This window comes from Triturus cristatus, chromosome 2_1 (assembly GCF_964204655.1).
Source record: "Triturus cristatus chromosome 2_1, aTriCri1.1, whole genome shotgun sequence".
Taxonomy (NCBI): domain Eukaryota; kingdom Metazoa; phylum Chordata; class Amphibia; order Caudata; family Salamandridae; genus Triturus; species Triturus cristatus.
The window spans coordinates 316,394,069-316,419,708 of NC_140581.1; the positions used below are offsets into that span (position 1 = coordinate 316,394,069).

The following is a 25,640-nucleotide window of genomic DNA, read 5'->3' on the forward strand; positions in this document are numbered from 1 at the left end:
GCCTCATGTAGGTAAATAAATTTTACCGGTTCTTAAATACCGAGCCGTACCAAATCGGTAAATTAGAATCGGTAAGTTATATGTAGGTAAAAATTCGGTAACAGTTACCGATTCGGTAACATTCGGTAAATACGAATCGGAATTCACCGATTCGGTAAATACCGAGGTGATAATTACCGATTCGGAAAATACCGAGGTGGTATCTACCGAATCCGAAAATACCGAGGTGGTATCTACCGAATCGGAAAATACCGAATCGGTATGTACGGATTCGGTAAATAACATCACATGACTTGACGAAACAGCTAATCCTGTGCAACGACAGCCCACCCAACCAGGAACTGCCCACACCCAGGCAGGTGTACACAATTAGCCGAAGTGGCCACACCCAGGCAGGTGTACATAATTTGCCGACCCTGGAGAGGCTTGGAGTGCAGAGGAGAGGCAGGGAGCAGTTGCATGTGCGAGCGGGAAACGAACAGCATGTCCAGCCAGAGAACACAGAAAGACGGAGGGGAAAGGAGGAGGAAGCTCAAATTCAGCCCCAAGGAACTCCAGGTGCTGGTGGAGGAGGTGGTGAAGCAGCACCAGAAGCTGTTTGGGAGGCAATCCCTGCAAGTGCCTGAGGCCGAAAAGCGCAACATATGGCTGGCCATCCAGGCGCAGGTCAATGCTGTGGGAGTGACCCACAGGGACATTGAGGTCCTCAAAAAGCGCTGGTATGACCTGAGGATTGTGACCAAGAGGAAGATGGGCGACATCCAGAAGGAGGCCATCCAGACCGGAGGTGGAACCAACAGGGCACCTGCCCTCACCGAACTGGAGGAGCTGGTGGCGGCCACAATCGAGCAAGAGAGCGTCGTGGGTCTTGGGGACGCCGACAGCTCTGCCAGAGCCGCAACACACCAAGGTAAGACGAAAGCACAGCAATGTAGCCTCCCCTACCCCTATCCCACATTCCCCATTGTGAAACGAGAATCACACTGCAGTCCACACGTGTCAGTGCAGACAGGCATTGCATTCCGGGAGATGTAGTCAGGGCAACACTAACCATGACGTAAATGTTACAGGGCAACAAGGCATGTCACGCACTCGAGGCACAAGGAGACAGAGGACAGATTGGAATGTGAAATGATTTATTGTGACGCTTGCAATGCAGCCCTTCGGGGACACTGAGCCAATGTTGTTTTTCTGTCCACAGATGTGACATCATGCAGTACAGGGCATGCTGCAGGGGAGACGGCACACCGGCCACAAAAATCACCTCTAGCCAGCACGAGTTCAGACCAGGGAGCAGGCCCACTTGCAGCCGCACCACCAACACAGCCAGCCTCGCCGCACACAGAGCCAGCATCACCTCACCGAGAGCCAGCATCACCTCACCGAGAGCCAGCATCACCTCACCGAGAGCCAGCATCACCACAACCACAGCCAGCATCGCCACTCATGTTCGAATCACCGGCCACATCTCCGCTTGCAGGTGTGAGAATGAGGAGGCGTCCAGCAGCCAGGCTACGAGCCTTCGACACCTCGTCAGACGACAGCATGGGCCCAGAAGACCGCACCGGGCCCCAGGAAGGGAGCCATCCCACTGTGCCCCACACCTCACAGGCAGCACAGACGGGAGCAAGAGGGCGCCGCAGGTCGCGTGTCCAGAGTCCACCAGCACCCACTGACGGCCATGGTGTCTTCTTGGGGCTCGAGGGCCAAATGTTGAAGCAACAGCGCCTGCAATCAAAGGCAGTTATGTCAGTCCAGAGGCACATGCGGGTAATGAAGACAAGCTTAGTCAACATGGACACAAACATTGGCGGCATGGCTGCGGGCATTCGGGACATGTCCCAGTCAATCCAGCAGTTGTGCAGCAAATTAGATGCTGACATCGAAGCACGGCGCCGGGAACGCCAGAGAAGGGACACTACCAGCAGGGCACTCAACCGTCTGGCAACTGCGACTTCCCTACTTTGCCGGCGCTCTGTGACGATGCAGGAGGGCCTAACACAGTGCTGCAGCGACCTGTCTCGGGGGATGGTGCAGGTGACAAGTGCACTAGGGGTGCTATTGACTAGTCAGGCGTCGACAACTGCTGCAGGGGATGCTGCGGAGAGCATCGACACCAGCAGCAGCATCACACCCCCCGTCCCCGAAGCACGCAGGAGCAGCAGGCGGCTTGGGGTTGGCTCTAGTGAGGATGCACAGGCCGTGCAATCCACCACTGCAGCGCGTATGCGCAAACATTGATGTGGCCCTGCTTAGCCACTTCCCATTGGGTGACGTAACCCTGGACATACTCCTTGTATAGATGGTATATTGCCAGATTGGCCTGTTCATGTGTTCATGGCGTGGTGCCACATTAAACTACGTCATGACTTCTCACAACTCGCTGTGTCCCCTCACTTACTCAGAAATAGTTGCATGTGATCTCTGCCCGTCTCTCTCTCCCATCGATTGCAGTTGGCACTCTAGCTGCGCTGCCCTCTGGCTGGCCTGACTCATCCTCGTTGTCCTCAAAATATGTTAGTTCCACATCTGTACCTTTTTTCGTGGCAAGGTTGTGCAGCATTGCACAAGTGGCAATAATCTTGCAGCAGGTGATGGGTTTGTACTGGCGTGCGCCTCCGCTCTTGTGGAGGCAGCGGAACCTGCTCTTCAGTAGTCCAAACGTGCGCTCCACCACATTGCGTGTTGTTTTGTGGGCCACGTTGTATCGTCTCTCACTCTGGGTTGCTGGGTGTAGGTAGGGAGTGAGGATGAATGAACGGCATGCATATGCACTGTCGCCTGGATGAGTAAAAGGGAACCATCAGTTACATGCCTCTATACACTATGATTTGCAGGTTTCAAGGGGCGTCACTGTTACTTACCCAGCAGGTATCCCTCTCCGAATTCTCCGGCACTCAGTCGTGTGTAGATCCCACTATTCTGGAAGATGTAAGAGTCGTGGGTGCTCCCAGGAAACTTTGCAACAATATCTGTGATGATGTTCCCTGCATCACAGATCACCTGCACATTGATGGAGTGGGTGGACTTCCTGTTCCTGTAGATGTGCTCTGTATCAGCTGGTGGACAGATTGGGATGTGTGTACCATCAATACAGCCGATGACATGGGGGAACTGTGCCATGTGATAAAAGTCTGTTTTTGTTTTCTGCAGTGCAGCCTGTGTGTTTGGGAAGCTTATGTAGTGGTGCATTCTCTGCATCATGGCATCCAGGAACTTCCTGAAGAAACGGGACAGGCAACTCTGGGATACACCACCCACCGCAGCTATCACCACCTGATAACTGCCGGATGCCAGTAGATGTAGGCTGCAGAGCACCTGCACATGTGGTGGTATGGCGTGCGCCCTTCTTGTTGGCTGGTCCAGGAGTGGGTGCAGGTCCCTTATCAGGTCCATGATGGTTTCGGGGTGTAGCCTGTACCTCTCATGTATCTCTGCATCAGTCAGCTGGAGTAGTGTGATGCGCTGTCTGTAGATTTGTTCCTCCCGTCGCCACACCCTCAGTCCTGCTGCCTGTAGACGTAGGCGCCTTGCAATGACGTACATGGCGGCCATGTTGTCCACGCTGTAGCATTTTGGGATTGCTTATGTGCATTGTTGATGGTTACCACCTGCTTTCAATCCGTGTTAATTACCGACTCTTATTTACCGATTTTCCTGGATTTCTTAATTACCGACTGCTCCTACATGTCATTTTAAATTTTTACCACTTCATATTTACCACTTCATATTTACCGATTCGTTAATTATGTATTCGGTAAATATGAATCGGTATTTTAGGATTCGGTAACTATGAATCGGTATTTACCGCCTCATATTTACCGAAAAGTGGTTTTTGGACTCCTACATCTCACTTGTCTGGATACCGGTCGGTAACGGCATATTTACCGAAAATCGGCCGTTACCGACCGGTATTTCGCTACCTACATGAGGCCCTTAGAGAGCTATTGGCATTGTCAAGGTCAATCTGTTTTAGCCACTTTTTGTGGAGTGGATGTATGTGTTGTAGATTGGAATTATGGGTGTTGGATTAGAATTGTGGGTTGTGTAATTGTGTGGTGTTGAGTGGAGTTGTGTAGTATAGTGGAATTATGTGGATAGCAATTATGTGGAACCGAGTGTACTGGATTTATGGGGAGCGGGAATATGGGTTATTGAGTGTAACATTCAATTCTGTTTGGTTTCGGAGGGGTGAAGCAAGAATAAAAGGCCAGACAGAAGGCAGAGAAAAGAACCACAGCACTCGAAATTGGCAAGAAAAGCAGGAAAACTATATATGTGTTGCCACTGTAAATATACCGCTAGAGTTAAACATAAAAGTAAATATCTTTCCAAAAGTTCCCAAAACCAAGAACACCTACAGGGGCCTGGCAGGCAAGTTCAGTAGTCACTGTCTTCAAGGATATGCACATTACCGGAAGTCCTTTATGACGCAGCAGTTTTCGGAGTGTAGTGCTTCAAGGTGACAGAGAATGGTGTTTTTTTCGCCCTGAAGTCTGAAATTATGACAATTGGTGACTCCAACCGTTTGTAAGGACACCTGAATATTCGGACACGATTTAATCATCATATAGCTGTTAGGCGTTAGGTGGAGTCTGAAGGAAACTTCTAAGTACTGTAAAGTGGAGTAGAGCATCCTTATAATAGCCCCCTATGCTTTGAACTTGTTGAATGATTCATTTATGCTTGAATACTGCTGACTTGTGATCTGTGTCACACGGTGAGTTTTCCAAGGAGGGTAAAAGACTGCTTAACATCCTCAGGGACCACACATAAATAACCACCTACCAATAACTTGGCACAACGTATTGACAAGGTGCCAAGTCCATGAACAAAACACTGCATTAAAATACTGCCCGTACCCTCAGTAACAGGATCAGTGTCTGGAAGGAATCCCATTTATCAGAACACGAAACGCATGCTGAATCCCGTAAGCAAGTAACAGAAATGAAAATGGGACACAAGTTCTTAAAGGCATTATGGGGATGCCCCAAAGCAAAGGTGCTTTCATGATGAAGTGTGTGAAAAGGTTGTATTTATCACTACGAAGGGAACGTTTCACAGCTCAATAGAGTTATTATCAGGACTTTCGAGTGGGTCAGGGTTCCAACAAGCAGCTGCTGAGGGGCGTCCCTATCGGGTTCTCCACTTTTGCTCTCGCCCTCACCCTCAGGGTGCAAAAACAATTCTCAACTCTGTGGCAGTTAGTATGTAAACAATTCATCCAGTCCCGTGCTTTGTGGGCCTCTGGATAACCCCAATCTGTTTGAGTATTTTGGTATTGGGAGTACTGCCTGCCTGTTTTGCAATTTAAACAGGTGATGTGCTGAAGTCCATTATTTAAACCAAATAAGGTGGGCGAGTGATGAAGCAAGACAGTGCGATATAGGCTAACTCTCCCCCTCCCCATGTCACCTACGCTCCCCCGCGGCCTCTTCTGTGGCAGTAGTGGGAGGGGGGAGGTATGCATCCATTTACCTGCAATGCAAACAGAATGCAGCCCCCTCGCCCTCGACAGTCCAGGAAAAGATTCTAAAATTTGCTTGGAGTCTGGTCCCACCTTCTGAGAGAGGCCTATGTTTGAATGGGCTCACAGACTAACCGTGTCGCTCCAGGGTCTGAATACAAATGTCAACATGTGCCCAGGGCCGGATTTGCCGTGGCGGACACAGGGCAATCCCCCGGTGCGCTGCACGGGTGGGGGCCGGTTTTGGGCCCTGGGCTTTTTTGTTCCAGGGCCGGTTTTGCTTCGGCCGAAAACCGGCCCGGGCAAACAGCTCGGCGGCACCCACAAGCCAGTCGGCCGAGCACTTTGCCAGGGACGGTTTTGGTTCCCAGTCCGGCCCTGCATGTGCCTCAAATATTCAGAAGCAGCTGATGTGGCGAACACCAAAGGGTGCCAGGGCTGCATGGCACTAAACATTCACCATTCAAAGGAAACGTCATATATTTTGACTGACATGGCAATGTGGCTGATTGTTTAAGTGGCTGAATGTATTGAGTGCCCTGTAGTCAACCATAATCAAAGTACAACTTTAGTCACAATATGTGTCACTGCCCATCAATTAACATCCCATGGCATTGGTGGAACTGGGCGGTGTGACTTCTAAGAAATGTTGGCCACTTGCATTTTTTTTTAATACAAATTAAACTCTGCTCCTGTGCAGCACTACATTGCCTCGTAGCTAGATTTGCACTATAGAAAGGTAGCCCATGTACTTACATATCAGTGTGTTGAGGCTTCTGGCGTCGGTGCCCTGGTCATTACCAAAAGAAGCTCCCAAACCAAAACTCAAGGCGCCTGCTCCCTTCATTGTGTGACCACAGGCGGCTGGCCAACAGCCACGACTGGATGTTTTCTGGCAGGCCACAGTATCTGAAAGGCCTGTAGGACTGAGGTCGAGTCAGTGGTATGTGCGGCATCCTGGAAAGTTGGGTTGCAGTGTTGCTTATCTACCTTTTGTAACTAACAGTCACTGACAAAGCCAACAGTCCTGACTTGGAGGTGTAATGTTAGTTGTTGTATTGTGTATCTGGATGCAACGACAGACGCAGCAAAATGCCAGTTGGCGGGACACTATGCTAAGCACATCTTTTAGGTAATATCCTCATACAAGCCTTCGAAAACCACCTCTCAATCTTTGAGCACCACTTCAGCACCTTATATGATCTACTATCCTCTCCTGCTCATATCTCTACATCCTCTCAATCACAGGAAGATCTCCCGGCTTCGCCCCTTCTGATGCCAACCCCACCACTATCTGATTCTGCAACCACCAATGAAGTTTCTCAATCTCTGACCTTTGATTCCACCGCTCCCTTAGCAATCTTTCCCTCGCCTGACATTTCCACGTCTTACTTATCCACTCAAACCCTCTCTCCCCTCGCCTCATTGGCCTTCCCACCTTCTCCTGATATTCCGCCAACCCTCTCAGCAACCCAAATCCACTCTACTCCACCTGATGTGCTCCCACTCCATTCCAATCACTCCCTTCTTACCTCTCATTCCCCCCAGCTCCCTCAAATTGATCGCCCTACTCGGATCCCTCTACACACTGCGTCCCCTGACACTATGCTCCCTACTACTCCACTATCGACACCTATCCCTTCCAATCTTAATGATTGCCACCCCCAAAGACTTGATAGCACCTCTCCTCACTTGCCCCTTTCCCCCTCGTCCTCTCATAGTACCCATCAGACCCCTGGATATATGGACGCTCGCACTACAATTCATCCTCAGCCTAGCTTCCGGAACACCCTTCACTTCCCGCCTCCTGGTTTCCCTCCACGTCCACTTCCCATGCCTCTCTCCCTGTCTTATGTTGAACATGCCCTTCTCCCTAACGACCTCCATTCCTCCTTACCGTCCACGATTTTAATCTAATCGCTTCTTAACATTGAACTCCACCTCTCTATCTTGACATTGGAACCTTCATCTCTCAGGAAAGACTTTAACTCCCTCTCTGATACTAAGCCTGCCAATCATCCCTTCACAACGGGCGGCGTACTCTTTATCCCCTACAAGGATGTACTACTCCTTATGGCATTTCAGCTGAGGGACTTCCTGGGAACTGTCCCCTTATCCCATCCCAAGCCCCGACTCATCACTCCTCCCCGGACCACTGGGAATTAAATAATACCTTCCCTCCTAGCTCTATGACTGTTGACTCTCTTATGCCTCACTCCTCTATTCTGGTGATCCTGGGGAGAAGCCGCATCCCTGCCTTTACTGGCTCGCCCAGGCTTCCTCCACAACTCATTGCGACCACTGACCCTCTTACTCTGGACTCCACTATTCCCGGGATCCTGGGGACAAACCGTACCCCTACCTCCCCTTGTTCGCCCAGACCTCACCCGCAACTCACCACTATTCATTCTGGCTGCTCCCCTGATACCAACCATAAACCCCTCAACTGCATGCTGGTCAACTGCTGATCGGCGGCACGACATGCATCAGAAATCTCGGAAACCATCCTTAGTGAAGCCATTGACATTGCTTTTCTTACGGAAACCTGGCTCATGGCTCACTCTTCATCGAGTCTTGACTTGCTCTCCCCCCGGGTTACTCTATCCTCAGAAAAGATAGGCTTTATAGCCATCATTCATAAAGATGAACTCCGACTATCCCTTGTTAAGAATACTGATCAATACACTTTCGAATACATGGGAGTTGAACTTAAAGTTCAGGAGGCCCCTTCTATTCTGCTACATAATATTTACCATTCCCCTGGTGAGCCTTTGCCTTTTGTAGAGGAATTGTCTGACTTACTCTCACAAGCCTCGATTTCAAATTCCAAAAACATTTTCCTCTGAGACTTCAATATTTACTGGAACAATAAGGCTGATCCCTCGGTTAACATCCTCAATGACCTCCTCAAGTTTACTGACTTGATTCAACTTTGCCATTCACCAACACATTCCAAAGGGGCATTGCTAGCAAAGATCTGGCTTCCCTTTCGCACATTGTCCCTATTGACTGGTCGGACCATCACCTTATCCTCTTCACGATTAACAGCGCTGCACCTCCCCCCAAAAACATCAAACATAAGAAATTAACCAGAAATCTTCACCTTATTCCTCCTGGCGAATTGGAGACTAAGATCAAAGCAAAACTTCAACTTCCACTTCCCTCACAAAACGCCAATTATCTTACTGAACACTACAACAAATCCATCATTGAGGTTCTTCACCTAATCGGTCCAGCCAAATTAAAATTACAAAAAAAAAATCCCTGCCAAATCCTGGTTTAATGCTGATCTCAACAATGAGAGACGAGCGCTTAGGATGACCAAACGCACTTGGAGACAACATCCCTCCCCGCAAATCTTGCTCTCCTCAGGACCGCTAGGGTTCATTATAAAAAACACATCCACAATGAAAAGGCCTCCTTCTTCCGCGCACAACTTGACCAAGCCAAGAATAGACCTAGAGAACTATCCAGCATCATCAAAAATCAAACAGCTTCTGCTCCCCCCAAATTGATGGCCTCCACCGAAAGATGTGAAGAAATTGCAAATTTCTTTTCTGATAAAATCTCCAAGATTAATCTATCCTTTGCAGCAACTCCCTCCCCTCAGTGCTCATCACCCCTCGATGTCTTACGATCCAAGTCTCCTGTTACGCCCTCACCCCCTCCTAACTCTGTTTGTCTCCCCCACACCGTCGCCCCCCTTGAACATTTCCTCACCAGTCCACAGTTAAAAAATAATGCATCTTGGCATTACTTTAGCCCATTTACCGAGCGAGATATCCTCAACATCATCACTAAGCTTAAACCCTCCTCTCATACCGTTGACCCTCTCCCCGCCAACCTCGTTCAAGATTTAAAGCATATCATTGCTCCTTATTGGACTACCATCATCAACTCCTCCTTGAACACAGGATGTGTCCATGCTTCCCTCCAGCTTGGCCAAATCTCTCCCACCCTCAAAAATACCACTGCTGACCTTAACAATTTGCGTCCTATCTCTAATCTGCCTCTTCTTTCCAAGGCCCTTGAAAAATGCGCCTTGCTCCAACTGGACAAACACGGACTCATTTAGCCTACTTGACACATTACAGTCAGGATTTCTAAAGGGCTGCAGTACTGAAACTGCGATGCTCAACATTGTTGATGATATCCACCACTCCCTCGATAATGGGGAGGGCGCCCTTCTCATTCTTCTTGACTTCTCGGCTGCTTTCGATACTGTAAACCACTCTGCCTTACTTAACACACTCAAAGATCGATTTGGCTTCAATGGTCTTGTTCTTCAATGGTTCACCTCCTTCTTTCAATACAGAACCCAACAAATTAAAATCAGCAATTGCCTTTCAAAACCTATGCCGGTCTCCTTGGGTGTTCCCCAGGGCTCTATTCTCTCTCCTTCTCTATTTAACCTCTTTATGGAACCCCTCACCCTCATTCTAAAACAAGCAGCAATCAACTATCACCTCTATGTGGATGATACCCAGCTTTACTATAAAATCAATTCCCATGCAGACATTCTTCACCTCAATAATGCCCTGACTAAGATTCATACCAATGGTTCCATCACAATCACCTTAAACTCAATCCTAAAAAAACAGAAGTCATTCTCTTTGCTCCTAAAAATAACCGACTCCCCATTCAACATTGGATCTCTGATCTTAAAGCCCTCAACTGCTCCTTGTCTACCTCTAGCTCAGTAAAATCCCTCGGAATAAGTATTGATCAAAACATCAGCCTTTCTCCCCACATAAAAAAATGCAGCTAAAGGCGCTCTCTTTTCTACATCACCTCAAGAAAATTAAACCCTTCATTCCTGTTGATGACTTTAAATCTGTTGTTCAATCATTAGTACTCTCCAGATTGGACCATGGTAACGCCACTCTCGCTGGAACACCTAAAGTCCACTTAGTCCCAATCAAGTCAGTCCTTAACCTTGTGGCAAGGCTTATTTCTGATTTTAAGAGGTTTGATAACATCTCTCCCATCCTCAAAGATCTCAAATGGCTTCCTATCGAAGGCAGATCCACCTATAAGAATGCGTGCATTTCGCATAAAGCCTTGCATCTTCAAACCCCACTGTATCTCTCACAAAAACTTCACAAAGCGGGCTGGGCCAGAGAAATGAGAAGCACAAATACCCTCATTCTGGTACCTCCCTTGGTATCAACCCAGTCACGATCTTTCTCCGGAAACGCGCCTACTATCTGGAACTTACTCCCCAAAGACCTACATTGCAACCCCTCCTACCTCAGCTTCAAAAAAGATCTCAAGCAACATCTTCTCTACAAATACTGGGGTCCTTAATCCCGCTATCTAACAGGGTCTCTCAACCTGCCCATGACGGTGCCATGTTTCTCACCACATTATACCCGTTTTACTACCCCGCCTCTCTCCCTCACATATACTTCCACCCTCCTTCTACTAGTCCTCATATTATCACCACCTACTCCTACATGCTATCTCCACTCCTTTCACCTTCCTCAGTTCCACCCTACCTACATACTTCTCCCCCCCCCCCCTCCCCCATCATCTCTGGCTATCCACGCTTGCACAACTATCCAAATCATGGTTATGGATATGTACTTCTGATCTTCTTGTCCATGTAGTTATTGTTCATTGCATTTTGTTCATTTTTTGATTCACCCTTTTCCTTTTTGTATGAATGTAATATTACAATCTGTTTCTACTTCGAATCCCTGTAAAGCGCTCTGATACCTTTGGGTCTAGCCAGCGCTATATAAAACTGTTCAAATAAATAAATAAGCAATGCCTAATAACATCAGCTACACCCCTTTGAGAGAACCCCCCCCCCCCCCCCCTCCAGTGTTTTCATCCTACTTAAAGCACTGGTTATAACGCAGCCTGCATAAATGTCTACCACTGGATAATTTGGTGCTCCCATGCCACTAAATTCAATGGCCCTGTCTAAAATATAAACCTACCAGGGCTGATCGAAAGCGACACACGTACATATTACAGCCCCTTGACGACTAGAGTGTACGCCATATGGCAGCCCATAACCATAGGTCAGAAGGTGTTATTCTGCTGTGTGTGAAAAACCCACGTTGCGAACCCCAAACTCCCCTAGCACCACGCTGCTCTGCATCCCCTCCACGCTGATGGGCGCCACCAACTTTGCCCTCACACTTCCCAAACAGCGACAAAGGAAGCGACTGTACATGAGACCGCCCCACACCATGGCAAATGTAGCATCCGTGATCCGGCTGTGTGACCCAGCAGCTATTTTGAAAATGAAGTGGGTCTCTATCAGTGTTATCATCACGCAGAGAGATATTTAGGCAATATATATTTTCATTGTGTTGAACTTTTTTGTGTGGTGAGGTGAACACAGTCGCCCCTAGGACAAGAGCAAAGGTAGGGGCCGCATTATACGGGAGCATTTAAGGTACCCAAGAAAGGTCCAAGTCTCTCGGCGCCTATGTTTTTGTTGATACATGTTTTGTTTTTACTTCTGCTTTATGTAGCTATTACAAGCGAAACATTAAAATTAAAATCTATCAAAATATGTTTTTTTGGAGCTCAAAAAAAGTCTGTCTTATCGAAATATATATGAGGCTCCCTTCTTAGGTACTCCTACTACTGTAAAAATTTCTCCTCTCCAACACGGCTGCTCTCTTGATGTTCCACGGGCTTCCCGGGTGTTAGCAATATACAAGGGCAGTGTTCTGCGAGTGGTGTGTGTGTGGCCCCATTGTCAAATTAAAAGCGTGCATGGTGCTCTGAAAGAAAAAAAAACTGATTTAAAAAATGAAGGAGGGGGTTGGAGACCACTTTAAAGCTCTTTTAAGCGCTGCTTTAAAGAGGCAGTTCTGTGTCAGGCTATAAAAGAAGTGGCCGCCATTGCTATATGCTCGCACAGCATGTCGTGCCTGCTTCTGCAAGACAAAGTAAATAGTTCTCCCTAACTGCTAATGAAAGCTAGAGAGTAAGGACACATGAAAGAGGGGCTGTCCTTATGGGAAGTAACAACAGAAGAGAGGGAGGTACTAAGGAGTACTACTAGCCTACTGACAAATCAAAAGCTATCATTTACAAAGGACAGGAAGAGGAACCAAAGATGGGCAGAACATGGACGGAGCTTAATGCCCATATCATTAATACAAAAGACACGCAGATGATGAAGGGAATGAGGAGCAAATCAAACATTCACCCCCAGTCCATAGATCTGGGTTAAATCCATCATTCTTTAGTTCACCATGCCACCCCAGTTTAGACCCAGCCATATGAAAATCAGTCTTGACCCTGTGCCTCATGGGAACAGTCCAGACCGACTGGGGAGGCATGGTGAGCAAAAGAACGATGGATTTAACCCAGATATATTGACTGGGGGAGAATGTTTGATTTGCTCTGCATTCCGTCCATCACCTGTGTGTCTTTTGCATTTCCTTAATACAGCATGTCTCGAAAAGACAGTGTAAGCGCTGCCTAAGCGAGACCTAATGAACCACAAGAACACTCATAACCAGGGCCACTGAAATTAAGTGGCAGGATACAGACAAGAGGACTGGGAATCAAAAGGCCGACTGCTCATAAAATTGTCAATCTAGGAACCCCCTCACTAACAGAGACAGTACCACGACCAGGGCCATAAGACTCTAGAACTCCAAGAAGCTCATCATTCACGACCGGTAGAGCGATATCTAGAGAAGTAGGTAATAACTCCAGTTCGTTAAAAAAAAAGTTACTCGCAATGAAGGTTGAACCACACTTTGCTTCTAATCTGGGTAGTCCGTGAAAGTATAACCTTCATGTTCATGATCTTCCTATAAACTTGAGACATCTTAGGTGCCAAGAAAAATTTTCCATGACTCTCGGCCCACGCCCTAAATTAACCCCCTCCCTCTTTTATGTAATTACTGGACTGTGTCATGGTATTGCTTGCTTAAATGCCACAGGTATTCAGGGTGAAGCGAAGTAATGGTATTTGAAGATGCCCTTGCTAGCTATTACTGATTACTTCCTCTCCCACACCCTGTTAGGGTACAGTATCAGAGGTATTACTATCCCTGTTTCAGTTTTATTGAGTTCTTAAACTTTAAGATACGGACACGTAAATGCATAAATACCCTTGGTCTGTATCACACTGCGTTTTACTATGCAATAAATCAAATTATATAAGAACATCTATTTAGCAGTTTACCATGATAATGCATAACATTTTCCTGCTAACAATTCTTTGTCAAGAACCTAAAAAATCTACTGCATTAAAACTTGCCTTCTGTATGCAAGTGTCAATATCTGCCTTAGAAACATCAATCACACTGAGGGTTTCTCACCTCGAGGTTCAAATAGAGTTCCCCCAAGAACAGAATGAATGCATGAAATCGCTTTCGAGTTGCATCATCTCCTTTTGCAGCCTGATCTCTTTTTTCATATTCTGTTTGGCATCTACAAAAAAAAAAATGGGCGTTATGTATTAAATTAATTTTCAGATGAAAAGTAATGCAATTTAATTGGAACTCTTCAGTCTCATCAAATTTGCTTTACATATTAAAAGTCTTATACTTATCGTCTTTCTATAGACGAACTCCGGTTTTTCATCAACCAAATAAGTTAAACTAGTAATGTACACTAAATAGGGACTACCATAAGTCATATCCATTCAAACATATTAAGATTATCAATTTAAAAGTCAATTATCAGTATTTAGGGTACAAAGTTATTTGTGAGCACATAAGACAGAAAAGAATCGTCACTGCTACATTATTGTAACTCATTAGGCTAGTGTTTTCTTCAAATTCTATACAGTCCGAACAACTGCACACTTAATACTCATCCCAAAAACTGAGCTTCATTGTCGCCCTGGTAAGAGTACTGCAGGACCATGTATCAAGGCCTTACGAATCCCTGGTGCAGAAACTGCTGTGTCCTCAGTTCTCCCCAAATCACACAATGATGCCACAATTCAGCTTCTGCTGAACGTCCTAGCAATTCAGTATAACAGCAATGCTGCCCCAGTTCTTCAACGACAAAGAGAACTATGCTATTTTAGTAAGGGTGTTAAGCCTGTTTTCTAATGAAAATAGTTCCCCTTACGATAGAAAGCTGAAAGTTGGTACAGACAATAGTCTTTGTAACAGCAGTCATAAGAGCAAGAACTCAAGTGGATCTTGTCAATGACGTCAGTCTAATCGAAATCCAAGATGGCTGACAATTTAAAAAAAAATACCCTTACAAATCTTCCAATTTGCGTCAAATTTGGCACAAAGGTTCATGTGTACACATCAGTGCATGCTCACGTTGGATCTAGACTGTGACGTCAAATATAAAACCAAAGTGGCCTCCAAAATAATGCAGAAAACTTTAAAATTCAAATATGTTATAAATTCGATGTAAATATTCATATTTATTGGGGCGCTAGTGAGCCCGAAGCAAGATGGCCGCACATTAGTGCAGCTCTGCTGGTCGGGGCCTTAATCCGGACATAATCCTGTATTCTTCCCAGCCATCCTGTGACTTGCTAAGGTGATTTAGGACCCCCAGAATGCACTGAACAAGTTGATGCAAGTGCGGCGATTATCCTGAAGGTTTTAAGCCACGAACGCCGATCTTCGATCGCCGGTAACAACATGGCGGCGCCTGTGGACTACTGACTGACGTGACTGGAGAGTCTGCCTAGCTGCGTGCTGACTGGGCGACTGCACCGGCATATATGGTAGACACTGATCGGCAGCGCTGCACGAAAAGGCTGGAAGGTGCGGTGGGCTCGAGGACTGGTCGCAGCCGAGCTTAGACCGCCATACAGGGTCCGTGTCCCGGCACGGACCAGCGAATGTAACGCTGAGACAGTGGCCTGGCACGGACCAACACGCAGAGCGCGGCAGAGGAGACTGGTAGACCGCTTCCCACAGTAAGGCTTTTTGGATGTGGCGCGCCTTGAATATCGGCTGCCTGAGCGCTCACACGGTCCGGGAGGTCGAAGCGGTGCGTCCCCATATTTCTGTTGGATAATTGCTGCGAATTTCATGGTTCGGGTGTTGCGGAACCGTTACTATTGTCAACGTTGTTTAAAAGAAAGGGGTACCCCTAATTAATATTCCTAAAACAGGGCAAGTAACTGTATGTGAAAAAACATAGACTTAGGAAATAGTTTTTCTCTTAATAAGACCTGGATGACAAAATTACATGAAGCTTGAAAACAAAAATGAATCCGAAAATATTTTGACAAATTGTTATGTATATAACAAAATTTGGTTTAATCAATTTTTTATATAAAGAAAACAATTATTTTTTCATTGTGAATCGCATATGTACAAGCTGTATCTTTAACGGCTCCTCGGTTCTTTTGGACTGTGACATCTCTGAAGTAGTCCTCAGCTACAGCTTCTTTTCTTACCAGGTCGGGTTGTAGGGTTGCGATCTATTTATGTCACAATTGGTGGATTCAAAATAACTATTGTGTTATTATGTTTTTGTGTTTCATGCCTATGTAATTTAACATCATCTTAGTCATAACAATGAAATAATGTTAATCATTTACATTTGTACATACGAGATTCACAATGAAAAAATAATTGTTTTCTTTATATAAAAAATTGATTAAACAAAATTTTGTTATATACATAACAATTTGTCAAAATATTTTCGGATTCATTGTTGTTTTCAAGATTCCTGTAATTTTGTCATCCAGGTCTTATTAAGAGAAAAACTATTTCCTAAATCTATGTTTTTTCACATACTATTGTCAACGTTGCCTGCTGATGGGGATGTCCCTGCGCACTGGCAGGCTTAACTGAGGCCTTGGTACTCGGCAATTGGAGCGCACCCGCCATTTTGGGGCATTGACGCTGGCACTGGACGCGTTCCGATTGCTGATATCACGGCGGAGAGGGCAAGCTGCAGTGCGAATGATCGGCTAGGGCCTGGTATCGGAACCCTGGGAACAGATTGCACACTGAAGTCATAACTGAGCAGGTTAGTGACCTGAGGAATCGTCCTTGTTGGTGGAGGCAAAAGCATGAGGTGTGCACATCGCATTCGTGGCCTGGCAGTCCTTTAGTCTGTGCTTAGCCTTGGACTGGTGTCATGGAACGTGTGGAGTGAACGGCTGCTAACACGTCCCTTGGTCTGAACGACGACAGGGACTAACATCATTGGGGTGATTATGGGAAAATCGCATTCTGCTCACTTGGCTGCGATGTGGTGGTTTACTTTTATCTGAACACGGGGTGACAGCGCTGCGAATCACCAGCCCAGCCTTTGGCTGCTGCGTGGACGCGGAGATCGTGTTGTGTGTCCTAGTCCTGAAATCCAGTGGGTGTAACACAGCGCTAGGCGGTGAGTGGCAGGCAGGAAGATGGGCAAGCCTGATAAACAGCTGCAGTCCAAACTTTCGTTTGAATCCAGACGCCTTAAAAAAAAGAAATCGCAAACGCAGGCCACATCGGACACTGAGACAGATCTGGAGGCCGACAGTAGCAACAAACTGGAACGCATGATGCTGGCCATGCAGCAGAGCCTACATACAATTGATAGCAAAATTGACCACCTCAATCTCTGCATGGATACTATGAGTACAACACTGGACAAGCACGGAGGCGGAGCAACGCATCTCCAACACAGAAGACAAAGTAGAGAATATCACAAAGTCCTGTACCCAGATGGAGAAGCTACTAGCGGTGATACAGGCTAAAAACGAGGAATTGGAAGCCAGGTCCCGGCGTAATAACCTACGTATTACGGGGTACCTGAGTCCACCAACAAGGGTAAACTGGAGCTCTATGTAGAGGACATGCTCAAAACTATGTTGGGTGCAGAACATTTTTCTAACATGCTGGTTGTGGAGAGGGCACATCGCTCTCTTGCTCTTCGCCTTGTCCCGGGGGCACCCCCACGCCCAATAATTGCCAAACTTCTCAATTATCGTGACAGAGACGTGGCGCTCCGTCTTGCAAGGGAATTGGGAACTACCAAGTACCAGGGGATGGAGATCGCACTATTCCCAGATTTTACGACAGCGGTGCAACAGGCTCGGCGGGAATTCCAGCACGTCAAGAAAAAACTACAAGCAATGAAAATACAATATACCATGCTGTACCCGGCGACTCAAAATACAACATGGTAGTAAGCCCAGGATCTTCACAACCCCCAAAGACACTATGCTGTTTTCTAAAACAACTGGAGCGACAAGAAACGTCCAGAATGGCTGGTGACGACGCGGACATTGAAGATTAACCTGCAAGATTACATGCCTGTCCAGACTGGTATTATTGTTCATAATATTTTCTTCTTCTATATGTATGGCCATGGATTATCATGACTCTGTAGTCTTAAGACAATGGAACTCCTATATAAGGTATTGCCACAGGATCTAGGGATGAGCTATTCAGTATAAGGGATAAGGTGCAGTGGGATGCTTATGTGGCCAGGGTTGCCTCGGATTGAACATACGATGGAACATTGGCAAAGCCATGCGGATGTAGGGCCAAATGATAGAGGTTTTGTGAGTATTGATAAATCTGTTATCCCGTAGGTGACACAATGACAAAACTCTTTTATGGTCACTTATGTATGGTTAAAAATGTTGTTCCAAGGCTGTTTGAAAAATGCGAAGTATCAACGACTTGGGACCCGAGACGGGAAATGCGGCTGGGTTCTGAGTTGAGAGCCATAATGGATATGATGATAGTTCAGATGCAAGGTTCACATGCAGCGTTGACAATGTGATTGTGCAGGGTCTTATGTTGTGTGAAGTTTACTAAAACACATTGCTATGGGATGAGCTGGGTGACAATCTAAGTGTTTGCCCTGACCCCCTGTTACTACATCAAGGGGGTCGGTGGGTGGCTAGTGTCCTCCAAGGGGGTACGACCCACGCAGTTCATGGTTGGGGCTATACATTGTGAGCGGACTAGCCGCTCACAGCGGGCTGGGGGGTATATATTGTTTTTTGTGTTTAATGTCTTGGGGATCCTTAGCATAATTGGGATGCTGATGTGAGAGGGGGGCTTCGTTGTGGGACTGTTTGGCTAGACTAATGTTCAATGCAGACTGAGGACAGCATGCATGAGTGAGATACGATACAGTGTTTATAATGCATACATGAATATCATGTAGGAATGATTTGGTGGTTGAACTTCAGGGGCTGGTGTCTGACGGTGGAGGGGAAGGGAGCATACCTGACCGACAGGAGGAAGCGATAAGCGGGGAGTAGGAGGGGGGTCACGATGGTGGGAGGACGCATCCGAAGCGGCTGAAGCTGGGGGAAAGCCCAAGCTGCCAGAGATAGGTTTGAATACCCCTGCACGAGTCATAGTAATAGGGGGGGCCGCATCTGGGGGAGGATAGGCAGACCGGGGCGCACTGACATGGGTTGCGGGAGGGAGTGGGAAAGGGGGGGAGCCCAAGCGGGAAGGGTACCCTTTCCCATGTATACACAGTTGAAATGTCGTATGTAACGCTCTTCGATGGGGTGCTGGGGCTCTTGTGGGAATTGTATTGGCATGTTGGTACGAAAATAATAAAAAAATGTTTAAACAAAAAAAAAATCATGTAGGAATGATGGGGACTGGGGATGGTACACTAACCTGGGTAACGTGATATGTCAGAGGTCTTAACAATCTGAAGAAGACAAGGCTAGTGATAAATTACATGGACCGTCATAATGTCCAAGTGGCGTTCCTGCAGGAAACTCACCTTACCAAACATACTGCAGCAGCAGTGGCCACTAGATGGGCAGGGATACGATTGACATCCTCCTACTCCTCGTATGCGAGATGTGTTATGATTTAAATTTTTAAAAATCTCCCGTTTGTGAGTTTGCATGAAGATATAGATGATAACGGCCGATATATAATAGTGCAGGGGAAACTGTGCGGTACGTTATTGACCATGATCAATATGTATGGGCCTAATATAGACGACCCTGGATTCTACGAGGTACTATAGAGTAAAATACATAGGTTACCACCAGCTGCGATCATCTGTGGAGGTGATTTTAATGTTATACTAAACCCTGCATTGGATCGTCACTCCAATGCGGACCTCGCAAAAAAGAAAGCAGCACAGGCCGTTAGGAATGGCATTCAAGATTTGTTCCTAATAGATGTATGGAAGTTGAGACACCCGGAGGTGTGGGAGGGCACGTGTTACTCTTACACTCATCAGTCATGGTCACAACTCGACTATTGGCTGACTACCAGTGATATGAACTCATGGATCACTAAGGTTACCCACTTGCCTCACACGGGTTCCGATCACTCCCCGTCGTTGCTCACAATACTCATGCAAACATACATGCCACCACAGTTCCAATGGAGATTGCAATCCACAGCGCTGCATGATCAGGTTTTCCGGGAAGGGGTGTGGGAAGTCATAGAAAATGATTTCACTGAAAATGTTGGGTCAGTACAAAGTCTGGGCACATTATGGTAAGCATTTAAAGTAACAATATGTGGAGTGTGCATAGGCCTACAAGCTGGGGTACTTAAATCCCTACGGGGATCCATGACCAGGCTCAAACAAGAACTGGGACTCCTAGAACGACATTATGACAGTACATCGGATGGCGCTACACTGGCTTCGATACAATCAAAGATTACTGAATATAATGATCTGGCAGACCTAGAGATGAAACACATGTCGAGGCGCTGGACAGCTAGATACTACGGTGAGGGAGGCAGACCGGGACGAGCCTTAGCCACCAGGATAACTGAACCCAGGGCAAGAAACTATATGGTGCAATCGATTATAGAAGGTGATAATCATTGCGACACAAAAGGCATACTCGCATCCTTTGTACAATACTACAAATCTATGTATAGCAGTAGACAAACCGCTGACGAAGAGGACATAACACAATACTTAGAAGATATAGCCTTGGTTTGGTTGTCAAAGAGGCAACAAGACTTTCTGATGCACCCATTGACGATTGACAAAATACGTGATTCTATAATTGCTCTGCCTAACGGCAAGGCTACAGGCACAGACGGCCTTGACATGCTAGTGCTATACCTTCATGCGATGTTTGAAGAAGCTTACGAGCAACAGCGGCTTCCAGACTCGCTTCGCGAGGTGCAGATTATAGCCATATTGAAGCCAGGAAAAGCGCCTGATAGATGTGATTCTTATAGGCCGTTGTCACTAATGAATACAGATGTTAAGATTTTAGCAAAAGTGCTAGCATCCAGGCTGAAATTACTTTTACCGGTCATGGTCTTACCCGACCAGTCAGGGTTTATCCCTACAGGCTCCACGGCGCATAATTTAAGAACGCTCTTTGCAGTAATGCATCTACTAGAACCCACACTACCTTCAGCGGCGGTCCTACTGGACGCCGCAAAGGCATTTTATTCTATTTCATGGCGATACATGTTCGCAGTGTTCCATTATATGGGAGGGCCATACATTTACACCGATTGGATCAAGTTGTTATATACGGATCCAGTGGCCCGTGTGCGTATCAATGGGCGGACATCCGACACATTTCTCATTGAGCGCGGAACGAGGCAAGGCTGTCCACTCTCACCTTTATTATTTGCGGTTGTGTTGGAGCCGCTAGCTTGTATACTGAGGCCGCGGCATGCGAAGGTGGCACTGCGGTTCCTCCAGAGGCCATTAGCGGTATTCATGTACACAGACGACATGGTCTTGTATGTGCGCGAGCCAGCGATTTACCTGGAACAACTCATTAAAGAATATATCCGATTCGAGTGGCACTCGGGCCTTGGAATTAATTGGAGTAAATCGGTTGTACTGTCACTGACAGAGCACAATGCAAGTTGAGTTAGGTTATCCGTTAGAATGGAGTATAGACCCAGTAAAATACTTGGGTGTTTGGATACATAAAGACCCACAGATCATTATATGCACAAATTATGGCACAGCAATATCTCGGCTTGAGGAGCAAGTATCCATTAACGTTTGCAGATAGGGTAGCTCGGATTAAAATGGTGGTCCTACCGAAGTTTTTATATTTGTTCGCCACTATTCCCATTAAATTAACACACCATTATTTTACTACATTACGCACACTGTTGATTACGCTAACGTGGGGAGGTAAAAAACCGCGAGTCAAATAGGAGACATTGACACTGCCGTACGAGATGGGTGGGTTTACGGTGTCAGATATCCAATTATATTATCTGTGCGCGCAAGCACAATACGCCTTTTACTGGCAAAATGCGCCACCATAGACACCACATGTTGCGGTGGAAGCGGGGGCGGTTCACCCTGTACCACTCAAGGCTATGATTGTTAACAACACCACTGTCTTGGAAAAGGATGAAGTAGATACGGTGCAATGCACATCTCATGCATAGAACGAATTGGGGAAGCGCGCGCAGAAGCTACCATTATATGCGGCGGCGATGCCACTGGTTCATCATAGGGCGATATCCCTGACAAGTGAAACGGGCTCCCTAAAGGCTATGCATAATGCAGGAGCACACACTATGGGCGACATATATCCTGGCGTGAAATTTATTGACCTCCAGGGTTTTGTAGGGGACGGGGAAGGGTCTGTCATTCTGATATTCATATACAGTAGACTACGTGCTGCACTGTGAAAGTTATACCCATGTTTCCCTGATGAACCACCAACTCTGAATGCCTTGCAACTTACATATACTGCGCAAACTCGGAGTAAATTAGTTACTCACTTGTATAAGGCTTCCCAGATGGATGAGGTGACTGTTGGTGTGGGCCCTATCGGTAAATGGAACGCTATTTTGACACAATAGCGGAAGAATGGGCAGCATATTGTAAATTAATGGGTCAATTTGCTGCAAACGGAAATCTTATAAATATGTCCACCGAATGTACCATACACCAGCGCAACTCTACAAGTATGGCCTGAGAGACTCACACTGCTGTAAAAGATGTGGTGTCGACAATGCTGATTTTCAACACTTGGCATGTTACTGTCAGAAAGTAGCTGACTTTTGGTGGTCACGGTGATATTAACGGAAATGGTGGGTGAAAAAATAGAATGTAATATGACTGTTTGCTTGTTAGGAAATGTGTTTAAACTTAAAGCTATCAATCGTAAACTAGTAGCCATAGCGCTCCTACTGGCAAAACGCAGGGTCTCTCTTCATTGGGATGGTAGGCCAGCGCTCAAAACAATACACTGGTTGAGGGATATAGCATATTGTCGTGATCAACTGACTTGCTATGTGGAAGAACTGCCTAGTGCGTCCAGACCACGTGACATTTGGGGTCCATTTACTTAGTTTATGTTAACCACAACTAAAGGATAATGACCTCTTGTATGATGTGAATGTGCCTATTGGATATTCTATTTTTGGTACAAGGATCTGCATTCCACTGTCATTCCTGAACTGTATAATGCTGTATCAACTTGCTGCTATGTATTCTGTAATGATGTGAAAATAATGCCGATTTTTTCATGGTTGTTATAATATTAAAAATTCATAAATAAAATATTTTTTTTAAAAGCTAAAAAAATATTCACACTTATTGACATGTCAACATTTATTAGTATGCATTATATATTAATACGTACCTTTCGTTTTTTCAGTTTCAACATGTCTTTTGTAATGCTTGAAAATGAGTAGCATGTCGAAACAGTACCTTATTGCGACATCCACAACCAGTGGCCAAACTGTCCAGCACGACGATGATGTTGCAACAAATTAGTCCATCTGTGTTCTTTGTCAGGAAAGCACTTCATAAAGACTTATTGGCCCAGCAAATGCTACATGCAAACCTTATAGGTCTAGATATAGTGTGTTAGACCATAAGCTGAAGAAATTTAAAGAACTGGAATGCGTACCTATAAATATCGAACTAGAACTGCTTAATGATGTGTAGGAAAATAGCTCTTTTTGACATGTACCCCCATCCCCCCCCTTTGCCTGGTAACTGATGTGATTAGACTGGAAGTGCACTGCATTTCTGCTAACCAGGTCCTGTACAATTGTTTCCCCAATTGGCAAAACCTTTAGCACCCTCTGTTAGTCCCTAGTAAATGGTAGCCCTTCTAGCTAAGGTCTTAGGTACTAAAGAGGGTCTCCAAGGGCTGCAGCACAAATTGTACCACCCTAGGGGACCCCTCACCAAGAACATGCACGGCTGCTATTGCAGGCTGCATGTCTTGGTGCAGACAAAAGTGAATACACGACATGTTACACATCCCTGTATCCCTTAACACTGCATGTGATATTTGTAAGCCACCTCTACAGCAGGCCTAACAGCCCTAAGGAACGATGCAGAATATTACATGTGACGGTATACCTGAATAAGCAGCTGCCGCCTTTGGAATGCGAGTCTGGCTCCCCTCAGAGGAGAGGAAGACACCCCCCTCTTTGTCCAGGACCCCCTTGGCACCTGGACAGGCGGGAAAATTAGCGCGCCACCTCTACACTAGTGTCACCCCCTCAGGTGAGCTACACGGAGGTAGACATGTTTTGTCAGAAGTAGCCATCTTTGTGATGACATACTTAGGAATTCTGGGATAGGGTTATGCCTTCTTCCCACAGGAAGTGGTCATATAAGGGAGTAGTGACCGCAACAGTCAGAAGCCTATTGGCTACTACCCTACATTACCCTAACACCTCTAAATTCAGTATTTAAGTGAATCCCTGGCACCAGAGAAGCAGATCATGATGACCTGGTGTAGGAGAGTAGGATCTGCACTTATGTTGCCCCCACTTTTTTTCTGATGTATACACTGGTTTCTGGCTATAGTTTGGCTGGGTCCCTGCTAATAAGGGCCCCAGTCTCTCTGTTCTCTCTAAACAACTTTGAGTGCATACTAGATGCACTAGTGATTGGATACTGTGGTACCTATGAGCCCCCTAGTATATGGTACCCTAGGTACCAAGGGCATAGATACTTCACAAGCCTACCAGGGGCTGAAGCATGTTTTATGCCACCTCTGGGAAGCAGACTAAATCTGACACCACAGGCCTGCTACTGCAGCCTGGGTGAGGTAGTGTTAGCACTCCTCACTGAGGTATAGGTTCCTATATCTCACCATACACACACATTTAAACCAAACCTATCAGCCACCTCTATGGCAGGCCCTATCAATCCTGAGGGCAGGGTGCTTGGTTTACAATGTGAGGGGGTGCCTTTGCCTGAGCAGGGCCCCTCTGCAGCTGGCAGGGTCTATTCCTTGTGGCTGTTCGTGGATGCGGTTAAACCATAGACTCTTAAGTGCATTATAACCTCCCGGTTAATGCTAACTTTGGAATGACTGCATCAAAACATGTTGTGTTTGGTGTCAAACAACTTGGAATCATACCCCCACACCAGTAACTGGGGTGGGAGTATGATCCCACCCTTCTAGAAGGGACGACATGTACCTACTGTGGTAACACGGTAGAAATCTGAAAGAGCCCTGGCATCACAAAATGGATGCCACCAGCACAGAAACTGGGCTGCCCTCCTGCTGCTGACTGAAACTCGCAGTGGAGGAGGCCCAACAATAGGCATCCTGTCACAGGGAGGTGTCACCCCCTTCCAGACAGGATTTAGTGTATTGGGGCTGGGTGGGTGCACTCCTTGAGTGCTTTGATGTCCTGCACTGGGGGAGCAGTAGGCTCCTCTGTGCATATGCCAGCTCAAACCGGTTCAGGGGCTACCTGTCCCTGCTCTGGCACGAAACTGGACAAAGGGAAGTGGGTGTAACCACCCCCTACCCTGACCCTCCCAGAGGAGTGGTCCTAGAGCTAGTCCCTCCCCTATATTCAGTATGAGATAGGAAACCTTGCCATTGCAAAGTAGATAACACTGGACAACGCTCTACAAAGAAGAATCCTGGCCCTTCGACGTTCCACTACCTTTGGAAGACAGAAGAATCTCCCTTGGAGTCAAGGAGTGACTCCCCTGCTTGGCAGGCACCAAAAACTTGAATCAACGGTCGCAAACTTTCCGGCTCCCGCCGGAGTCCGAGGTCCCTGCAGCCCCGGAAGTGGATTTCCTGACTTCTAGACGGCCATTGTGAGTCCCCAGCAGAGCTGAGGCGAGTGGACCCCACGAGTGACGGGGAACAGCAATACACGGGTACCGTGCACCATTGTCGAGTGCAACCCCTTCACGACGTTCTACGAACTTGTGCTTTGGACCACTTGTGGCCCAAGCCTCCAGCAGGTTGTGCACCGGAAATCAGAGGCCTACCCCGTCCCGAGTGACCGTGGGCTCCCGTGAAGCCTTTCCTCAAAAGGAGTCTTCGCGATCCCTTGCC

At 46.7% G+C, this 25,640-nt stretch overlaps 1 protein-coding gene across 1 annotated transcript in view; it reads right to left on the bottom strand.

Annotated features, from left to right (window-relative positions):
• The window catches only part of PAIP1 (poly(A) binding protein interacting protein 1), a 659,103-nt gene that overhangs the window by 403,216 nt on the left and 230,247 nt on the right, over positions 1-25,640 (bottom strand). The window contains exon 4 of the mRNA XM_085638605.1: positions 13,768-13,879. Within this exon, the coding sequence (XP_085494731.1) occupies positions 13,768-13,879 (112 nt within the window). The remainder of the gene's footprint in view (positions 1-13,767; positions 13,880-25,640) is intronic.